We start from the raw sequence: 10,760 nt of genomic DNA on the forward strand, positions 1-10,760 counted from the left end.
CGTCCAAACCAATGTTTGACAATCCCTAAAGTTTCAATTTACACTTCCATCATTTCCATCAAAAGCAACCGATATCGGTATTCGATATATCTGTCGATATTTCCACAAATTTGCATATCAATATTTCCACCGATACTGATATTTTAAAAACTGGTTTCGTCCAATATCTCACGTCAACCTAAGCATACAAGAAGAAAGCATGATAACAACTCAAGGCACGAGCAAGAAACGCAGCATATAAAACCAAATAACAATCAGATACCCTGTGTAATAAACATTCATAAGAATTTAACATCAAACATAAAATCAAATATCCAAGTTAAATGCAGGAACAAGTTGCATTATTTTTCATGTTTTAAGTTGAAGGACTAGAACATGTCCAAGAGCACAAGCTTCCTCTCATCAGAAAACCTTCTCAATTACGAAGCCTTCAAATCATCCATGCCGACCCTAGCCTGTGTCAATTGAATAAACTTCGTCAGCATATATTTTAACTGTTTCCGATAGCAAATCAGTTGTTAATTTATTGTCTTCAGTTCTCATTGTTGTTTCCAAATAGAAAATCAATGGAATCACAACTGGAGGAAATTACGGAACTTCCCTTCCAACCGAAGGATATTTCAGATCTTTGAGTTTCACTAATCTTACAAGACCCGAGTTACTTTTTAGTATAACGTGTTTCAAGAGCAATAGTTCGGGGAATTTTCAAAACAGAGCGTTGTCCAAACTCAATCTTCCGTGGCTAATTAATGGAATAGAGTATGTTCCTTCAACTTCTCCCTTAATCATCCATTGGTCATTCTACCCAATCATTGTGGTCAATTAATAATGCAACTTTGAACCTCAGAACTAAACAATGATGTCATAGAAATTCGCTCTCACTAAATTCGGCAACACAAATAAAACCTTACCAAAAACTTGTGATTCTCTTGAAGAAGAGGCGTAAAGGCAGTGCAGAATTTCTCTATGTCACCCATGATATCGCCGTTGCCCCCTATCACCTCCATGAACTTCTTTCGGTCAGGAGCAAGCTTCATGGCAACCTATCATTATAGTGACTAGTAAGTCCAAATTTCTAGAAGAAAAAAGTTCTAGTTCGCTATATATTTCAAACATTCGGTAAGCAAGAGGTGAAATACTAAAACGAAACTGTATAATAATTAAATCTCAGAGTAATGATCAACTAATGGATGATTAAATCTAAGTGGACTTTACTCGTAGTATCAGAAATTTAGAAACCATCCTCTACTGGAAGAGTAAGACTATTACGATAGGGATTTTTCTAAAAGGGAAAACACAAAAAAGCTTCCAGGGTTAATAAAATTAATAGTTTCTTGGTTTCTGATCTGTACTTTTTACATGCCTAAATTCTTGTACAAGAGAAAGAATAGCACCAAAGAGTAGTTTATAAAGATAGAGATTTGCAAAACCATAAGGGTACCTCCAGGGCCCAACAAAACGAAAATTTTACACAGTCAAGCATTTTAAAACGGAAGCACTGAACTTGCAGAAATATAATCACTGTCATAGTACTATCTAAGTCCAGCATAAGACATCAAAGGACTAAAGCCAGTATGAAAACTGGTAGTGCATCAAATAATGGAAGGGGCATCAGAGACATTACACTGAAACTTGAACTAGCAAGCCATCCATGATATTTTTTCAGGGTCTTGCCGTAGGAATCTGTACAAGCCTGTGACATTGACCAATCTTGATGCTCCAGTAAGTTCCGGAATAGCTCTACCAAGAAATCCATTGCTCTGAAATGAATAAGAATAGTATCACACATATGAGGTATCAATTCTAACAAAGTGCAACATCATTAAAGCACAAAAACACACGTTAACGATCATATCATTTACCTTGTCAACCAAAGAAGACCATTGGTGCAGCTGGATGATGCTTTTGCTGTTTTCGTTTCAATCTCAACTTGTACCAATCTGTACAAGTGGTTGAATGCGGCAGGATTGGATGTATATTTAGATTCCAATCTCTGTAAAAACCCAAAATTGACGAGATTGAGAACACAAATGGGCACTCAAAATAAGAAAAACCTAAAAGATGATCTAACTTGTTTACATAGTATGGAAATATAGATCACTGACATATACAAGTTAGACAACACAAAACATAATTCTACTAAACTCACAGTGAGCACAAATGGGGAAAATACAAGTAAAAGAACATTCTTACCGTTATGTTACCTCCGATGTCCGATTTAACAAGGGTCATAGCAGCTCCAAACTTATCTAACACCAATTTAGAATTTCAACTTGTAAGTCAAAAGGATCAAGCCCAGAACCAACTCATGAAGCTCATATTATAAAATTTTAACAAAAGGGTAGCTAGCATTGTGCTTAAAAACCAGGTACAAACAGCAATCGGGCATTAACGCAAAGGAAAACCCGGTTCAATTTCTAGGTCAGAGAAAAAGAGGGGGAGAAATGAACCTATAACAGGCAAAATCTGCTTGCAGACATCAAGGAAGGGCTTGGTCAGAATCTCTCCTTGTTCGGACTTGACAGTCTTGAATCCTTCCAGAGCAGGAGCGAACACAGTCCCCTCCATCTTCTTCCCACTTCACTGCGCAATTCATATCACCATTAAAATTCACACACGCAAAAAAAAAAAACAGTAAAATTTACAAATAAAGCTCATATCTTTCAGATTAATCGAAAAAAGATCCAGATGAACAACAAATGGGTAATTCAGATAGAGTGAGAGGAAGATCGGAGCTTACACGAAAGTTGTTGGTGCGGTTGGATCTGAGTGAGATTGCAGAAATGGTGAGGATCAAAATCGAAATTTAAAATGTGGGTTGGGTTGGATTCGATTATTCAAGAAATGGGAAACCTTTGGGTGGAGAAATTGCAATGGGAGAATCGGATCCGTCTTCTGTGATTTGAATTGATTTGGAAGGTAAATGTATAGATGGAGTGAAGGGGATTTGACTAATTGACATCAACTGCGAATCCGCAGAGTCCGGGATACGAAGACGTGTTGGATTGGCGAAAGGGATAACCGCCAGCCCGCTCAAGGCTGGGCGGGTTCGTGGCCGTTTTAATTTTAATTTTTATAATCTGTTTAATTTTATTTTTTTTTCGTTTTATAATCAAGTAATAATTCATGCGCATAATCTTTCAGTTTCATCACCTCGAATTCATTCTTCTCCGAATCTCATAATTAGGAGTCGACAGATGGATAAATTTGGACCGTTCAAAGAAATGAGAGAGATCAGGACTTTTGGTTATATCAGATGAACTAGTGAGATAGACTAATGTATGATGTAGGATTTAACATGAATGTTTCTAATCACTGTGTCCATTGGTTTCAAACACAGAAATTCAGATTATATCTCGATTCTAGCACCTCGCTCTTTTATTCTTGTTATTGGATTAAACAAATTAAGAAAAATCAAGGGATCGAATTAGAGTGTACAAAAAGGTGAAAAATAGAGGATTAATTACAGTACAGTATATGCCCTTAATTGCTTTACTATTTAACTGTTAGTATATTCTCTCTTTTTAATTGTATATTTTATTGTTAGATTGTTAATGTATTAAGTAAATGAATTTACGGTAGCTAAAACCAAAACATGATAGTGTGTATTAATATTCATATTTCATATGGAGATAATCATGGACTAGGAATTAAAGGAATCGTTTGGTATGCAGACGGGACGGGACGGAACGGAATGGGACGGGACAGGACGGGACAAGACGGAACGGAACGGAGCGGGAGCAAAGATGCCCTCGGATGGAAACAAGGAGGAAGAAGGAGACGGAGAGGTTATAATTTTGTGTTCCACGGATATGGAACGAGTCGTTCCAGGGGGATGAGGTGGAACGAAAATTCACCCAAAACTCGTCCCGTGGAACAGTTCGTTCCACCCATTTTAGACGCACCAAACATGGGACGGAATGTCTTGTCCCACTCTGTTCCATCCCGTCCCACGTACCAAACGGTACCAAAAGGAACACTTTGGATGCAGTTCCTAGCTATCAATATGCTTTGATTGAAACCTTGTATGTTTTTAGTTTTTTATCGAAGTCCTTAACATTAATGTAATAATGTAAGTTACTATATTTTTAAAATTAAAAAATAAAAATTGAAATTTGTATGTGTTTATATTAATAAGATTTTAAATATAACCCATAATTTTCGGGATTAAATATAATAAAATATAAATTATACTCCCTATTATATTTTTTTGCATGTGTGTGTGTGTTGTGACAGCCCGTCCCGAAAATATCAAAAAACGTACGTGTGAAAAGACAGTTTTGCCCCTAGTTCGATTTCGTTACGTTTATTGTTTGTTTTGGGGTTTTGTTGGCATGTTTGGTGCCACACACACCTTCCCACACACCACAACCTTTCTCCCTATTTCTCTGCACCTGTCCCGAGCCCCATTCCTTCCCTTTTTCTTCGAAAACGTACGGACACACACACAAACACACTAAACCTCCACAGATCGAAGGAACTGAGTACATATTCGAGCTCGTGAGGCTCGTACGAGTCCAACCATACCATTTCCAGGTAAGAACTCCATCGTTTTCACGTCGATTTCACAATGTCCGATTTGGGGTACTATTCATGCACACGTGATTTCTCACGTTTTAGGGAAAATGAAGCTTGTAGATAGCTTGGTGAGGTCCCAAGGAGGCTCGGAGTAGTTCGTTTGAAGGAATTGGACGTCGGGATCGTTGGTTTCGAAGTTGGCCGGAGTTGGTTCGATTTTTCAGGTGAGATTTCGTGGTTTTTAACCCTCGAGAGTTGTATAGTTGTGTTCCTCTAGTTCTAGGCTTCATTTTGGTACTTAAATCGTGGAATTTGGTTGAAAAACGGCGGAGATATCGAAGTTTAAAGTTTTCGCGATTTTTCGGCGCCGGCGACGTCGCCGGGGAAGAAGACGGAATATTCCGTCAAGTTTGACGGAATATTCCTGACGCCGTTGACTGAATCTGTCAAAACTGACGGAATATTCCCTACGGCGTCAGTTGACGCCGTCAGCGTGCCAGGCACGTGCCTGCGCGTGGTCGGCGCGTGGGGGCGCGTGCGGCGGTGGAAAATTTTTCTAAAAATTTGGGGATGTTCGTGAGGTTGAGTAGATCACGTTGGTGTATTCATACACCCCATTTGAGCAATGTATGAGAAGTTATTTCGAAAGTTTGGTTATGTGCTTTAAAATTAACGTTTTTATAGTTATTTCGCATATAGGTGAGACGTATCCCGAGGACGAGCGTGGTCACTCGAGGCAGGGGGGCTACGACCCTTCCACTTATCAGTGAGTGGGCTTTTGGTTTTCCATATATACCTATATACTTATATTTTCCCAGAAATTGAATTAAATGTTTATTAGCTATATGCCATGCATTATATTATCGTCATTTATGTATTATTAGTTGCATTATTGGGCGTATATATTTATATACATATGCATATTTGGTGCTGTGGAGGCAGAGGTAAGTGTTATTCATGTTTATATTCAGTAGTGATTCATGATGCTTAGAGAGCTCATAACCTGCACCCCCGGTGTTAGTGCTCCCGCCCATAGTAGGGCACAGTCCTTCACGTGTTGTTCACCTCCCGCACCACACGCTCAGCTTGGATCCAAGTTAGGTGCACAGTCTTGTCGTACAGACCACTTTAGGTGGTTCCGACTCGTAGGTGACCCGCGATTATTCGCACAGCCTTCACGTGATCGTAGCACTAGAGCGTTTATATGTTTTACACCCAGGCCTGTCGTACAGACCACTTTAGGTAGTTCCGACTCGTGGGCAGATTTAGTTATTGTGATTGAGATTTGAGCTCTAGTTGCAGCCGTACAGGTCACGTTAGGTGACTCCGGCTGCCAGATTATATATATTAGCGATGTGAGTTATACCTGAGCACTTGCATTATATTGTGAGACTTGGCATGGCATATTCTTATGCATGATTGGCATATCTACATTTACGTACATATGTTTATTTTCTGGGAAGTATACAGGTTTTACGGCGAGGGGTTAGAATCTTGTTTTTGAAATGGTTTTCGAAAAGCTTTGTTTTTGCCCACTCACGCTTTTGTTTTGCGCCCCTCCAGGTTCTAGCTACCTAGCAGGTTCGGTGGTTTCCCAGAGAGCTTTCTCGGCATTTCTGACAGACGATCACCAGCGTAGGTCCACCTTCGGGTGTACTGTTGTAGCGTCATTTTAGTTTGGACTGCTTTAGGCTTTCTGCTCTGAACTTGTGCCTCACTTACGCTAGCACTTATTACTTTTACCTTATGTATGCTAGTTTTTAATTATTCGTACTTTTACATTACTATTTTATTAGCTTCCGCACTGTGTACATGGTTACGTCACCTACGCGTGATGGCCAGCACTCCCTGACCTTGGTCGGGGTGTGTCATGTGTAAATATGTGTACATTCATCAAAATTAACAAAAAAAAAAAAATTATTGTACCAAAACATGGGTACATTCTTCAAAACACATAAAAAAAGGAAGATATTAGGCTTAATAAAACATTAGTAAATTTCTTCAATTAAAGTTGACATAGATACATTCTCAAATCAACGAAAAAATAATGTACCCATATGAGTTTAAAAATGGATTAAATTTTTTTTAATGGGTTTTATATTAAAAAATTGGGTACTTTTTATATAAATAATTTGTACATTTTATATTAAAAAAAAATGGTACATTTTACATATAACAAATTGGTATATTTAATAATGGGTACATTTAAGATTACAAAAATTGAAAATTATATGAATGGGTACATTTAAGATTAAAAAATTGAGAATCTTTTTATAAAAAACTAATGGGTACAAACTTATTCTAATTTTTAATTTTTTTTTATTTTGGAAATGTTTGAATTGAAAATTAATTTGAAGTTTAATAAAGGTGTGAGTATAAAAACTCTAAATCAATTACTAATTTTTATTTTAAAAAAATATGTAATAAACATGTAAATTCATTATCACATTAATGCTAGGGACTTCAATCAAAATTTGAAAACTAATAAGGTCTTAGCCAATGAACATTAGTAATTAGGGATCAGATACTAATTTTTTCAAATTAAAATCTATCTCTGCAACTCTGAGGCCTTTGACTCGGGTGAGATCTGCCAAATCTTGAACACTAAAATTTGTTAAATTAGATGTTAAATTAGAGAGCAAACGAAATTCAAATCCACGTCATGATGCAAGGGCAAACACTCCTCTTCACCATTATGGTAAAGGACCACTTAATCTTGAACACTAAAGTTTGATTATCTACTTTCGGAGCTTGTTTTGGACGTTAATTATTCGAAACAAACAAATAATTGTCAGATTAATAGGTAATCAAAAGCTGGTGTAAAAAGTTGATATCGGCCTTGTTTGAGTTTGATAAATGATCATAATTAAATTTCTATTGGAGTAGATTGAACCAAGAAATATGAAGTAAACAAATTTGTATGCAAGTGCATTTCTGTATTTGTACATTTTTAATCAAATTCACAAATCATCAAATTAAAAAGTTGTGCATTGTCCTACAGTTTCGTGATGTACCTCTTTATATTTACACTATATCAAACTCGTTATTCATAATTTAAAGCGAACACCTTTAACGTATAAGTAGAAACAAATAGATGATATGAAGTATACACGATCTCCATCAGCCAATTAGAAAATAAGGAGAAATTAAATTAATTAGACATTGCACTCTTAAATTCATATAATTATTTTATTGAAAATTCCAAGTTTTCAAAGCTCATCATCTTATCATGAAACAAAATTGAGAAATACACAAATTATCATGTGTTTGAATAATTAAGGTAATTAATTTAGAAGAATTTGGGAGGGTATTTGATGGCATTCTTGACAATCTTTTTGGAGGCAGCATGAGCAAGATCAATGCCGCATATATCCGCCAGCCTGATGAGGTAAAGAAGCACATCGGAAAGCTCTTCTCCCAGATGCTCTTTATCTGATTCCTCCCAATTTGGCAACCCTCTGTCCACCTCTCCCCTCCATTGGAATATTTCTGATAGCTCTCCTACCTCTCCCACCTATACACAACATCCAGTCCATCCTATATGTTATACCAAACATGAAAATTATTTATCTGTTTTCGAATTCTATTTGTATTTGTATTTTCAACCACTCGTGTCATACAGTTTAGCAGTTTCATATTCAGAAACTGCTAAACCACACTCATGTGAATGAATAATGTTTAATGGTCTTGGTGTTTCATGAAGTTTATGTTAAAAGTTCAAAAACAGGTATGTATTAGGCTAGTTGCTCAGAGCACTATGACCGTCCACTTAAACCTTAATTTGAATTCTCATTCCCGTAAGTTAAATAATTTAAAATTATCAAATAAAGAAACACCAACAAATTTAATGAAACGGACAGCCCATGCACATGTTTAGGAATAATATGTTTGCATCTACAAAGAGATCAAATAAAATGGAACAAAAGAGGAAAAATAAAAAACTGTATGTATGCATGTGGCAAATTAAGGAACAACATCTTCCAACGTGTGTGTACTTACAAAGCGTTAGTCGGGTAGCGAGAATGAGCTTAGTGCCTAGAGAACTAAAAGGGGCCTAGGCGCTTTTTAAAAAAATAATATTTACTATATATATATATATATATATAATAAGCATTAAATAGTATTTGTGTTCTTTTTAAAAGGGAGAATACAATATCTTATATTCAATGTGCCTAGCATTATTTATATTTTATATATGTAAAGAGAATTTTAAGTAAATAATATGGAAGGATCTTAAAGAGAAAAAGTAAATAATGAACGACGAATAGAAGGGTAATTCTAGGGAGATTAAATTTGAAGACTAAATTTAATTTACAAACTAAATAATGTGTCACCAATAAGAATAATTACGTTTATCAATGCTTAAGTGATAAACAAATCATCAACTTGCATATTCTTTAGTTTTCAAAATTTTGTGTACAAATTTAGTTTCCCTAACTTTACCCTAGATAAAATATAAAACAAAAGTTCAACAAAAGAGGAGGTGGTAAGGATAATAAATATGAAATGTTAGCAAAGAGGAAGGTGGTGGGATTCATTTAGAGAGGAAAAGAGGATACAAAACGATGAGTCTGAGAGAAAAACAATGTCGTTTACAGACATAGGTAATATTCAAAGGCAAATCATCTTCCTTATGAATTTGTTACTAGCTCTGCAACTAAAAAAATTTCAGATTCAGTGTTCCGTATAAGCTCGCCCGCCCCCGCCTACTTTATTCTAGCTTCGCTCAGACGGACGCCTGATTCATTTTCTAATTCTCCTCACGTCTATGGCAAAATCGTAGCTGTTAGCCATCGCCTAGTGCCCTAGGCAACCGCCTAGAGCAATTTTTCAAACACTAATATACTTATATTCTTCAGACTGTGAATTTGAACCATACATTAACATAATATCATCATAATTAATATGGTAATACGAATATATAAACATCTTATGTCCTCAAAACATTTTCCAAGAGCAAAGAAGATTGCATGACCCAAATGTAAAAACTAATGACAGAGAAAAGTAACATAGAAATGAATGACAAGATGATGGATAGAGTAGCATGGTTAGGCATGCATCATACATAGAACATAGTTTCAAGGTTAACAAAACAAATGATGAAGGTACATAGTAGTGGGGGAAGGATTTAGTTATACCATAGCAAGGAGTAGATTTCTGGGACTATGATATTTCTCCCAGTCTCTAGCCTTGGCGAATTCCTCAAGCTTCTTAGAGAGGTCCTTGAGACTAATATTCTCTCTTTCTTCTTCTCCTACATTAATCTCTTCTCCTTCTCCCATTTTTCACTCTCTTGGGTTTTTGCATGGAGATGAGAAGAGAGGGACTTTTTATAGCTTGAAAAAGGATGAAGGTGCAAATTTTATTTTTATTTTTTGAGGGAATAAGTACCTTATATGCTAATAAAATCGACAAAAGGAAAAGGATAAAAAGTCTAAAAATGCTTGCCCTCGGTCATCCTGATGATTTATACAAGAGATTCCTTACCGTCCACCCAGTGTGCTAAATGGCCACTTCATTGCAATAATTAGTAGAGAATATTCCATGTTGACTCACCATGTGTTAGGTTTAAGTCAACAACCATTAGGAATATTATGGCCGGTCCAGATTGAATGTACGTGTGAGTGTTCCAACAACTAGTTGGGTTTAGGTAAGTCATAAGTAGACCTGACAATTTCTTACATGATCCGTTAACATGATATGTAAACAACACGTAAATAATGGGTTTCGAATCAACGCGATAACTAATCAGATCACACGATAAGAACTCGTTAATAATGGATCCTTAACAAGTTTACACGAGAATGACACGCATGTAACCTATGTCGACACGATAAGAAAAAAATTATTTTGATGATTTTAATTTTTTAAACTACTAAAAAAACTTACTATAAAATACAATAGATATATAGGGGATATGTATATATTGTTTATTAATTATTATGGTATTATGTTTTATTCATTTATTTTTATAGTATACTATAGGCAAAGAGTGAGATTAAAAAATTATAAAACACATTAAAAATAAAAATATCAAATAATATAAAAATACTAAATACATTAAAAAAAATTAGAATCGTTAATTTACAAGTGCGAAAAATGTGAAAAAATATATGCAAATGCTCGTAATCACATCCTCTACACTTTGAGGATGGGTACATTATCGTTTGAATTTTTAAAACCATACAAACCCTTATGAATAGTATTTTTAAGGGAGTTCAAAATAAATAAAATTCATAATC

General features: G+C 35.6%; 2 protein-coding genes across 3 annotated transcripts; both read right to left on the bottom strand.

The window, feature by feature from the left end:
- Window positions 1-238: 238 nt before the first annotated feature.
- On the bottom strand, window positions 239-3,213 carry LOC137737475 (glycolipid transfer protein 1). Of its 2 annotated transcripts, none has more exons than XM_068476966.2 (7): window positions 2,741-3,213; window positions 2,451-2,583; window positions 2,194-2,249; window positions 1,863-1,993; window positions 1,625-1,760; window positions 912-1,043; window positions 239-455 (listed from the first exon to the last, which is right to left on the bottom strand). In XM_068476966.2, the coding sequence occupies exons 2-7, from the start codon at window positions 2,566-2,568 to the stop codon at window positions 420-422; spliced, it is 609 nt and encodes a 202-aa protein (XP_068333067.1). In that variant the 5' UTR covers window positions 2,569-2,583; window positions 2,741-3,213; the 3' UTR covers window positions 239-419. The 2 variants fall into 2 exon arrangements, with proteins under 2 accessions (XP_068333067.1, XP_068333068.1); XM_068476967.2 differs by having other exon boundaries at window positions 2,451-2,578; window positions 2,741-3,072.
- A 4,473-nt stretch (window positions 3,214-7,686) lies between these two features.
- LOC137736476 (uncharacterized) lies at window positions 7,687-9,852 on the bottom strand. Its single transcript, XM_068475740.2, has 2 exons — window positions 9,657-9,852; window positions 7,687-8,032 (listed from the first exon to the last, which is right to left on the bottom strand). Exons 1-2 carry the CDS (start codon window positions 9,798-9,800, stop codon window positions 7,808-7,810), a joined length of 369 nt encoding a protein of 122 aa, XP_068331841.1. The 5' UTR covers window positions 9,801-9,852; the 3' UTR covers window positions 7,687-7,807.
- Window positions 9,853-10,760: the final 908 nt, after the last annotated feature.

The sequence above is a fragment of the Pyrus communis genome, chromosome 13 (genome assembly GCF_041283825.1).
Source record: "Pyrus communis isolate YQ-2024b chromosome 13, ASM4128382v1, whole genome shotgun sequence".
In the NCBI taxonomy this organism is placed as follows: Eukaryota; Viridiplantae; Streptophyta; class Magnoliopsida; order Rosales; family Rosaceae; genus Pyrus; species Pyrus communis.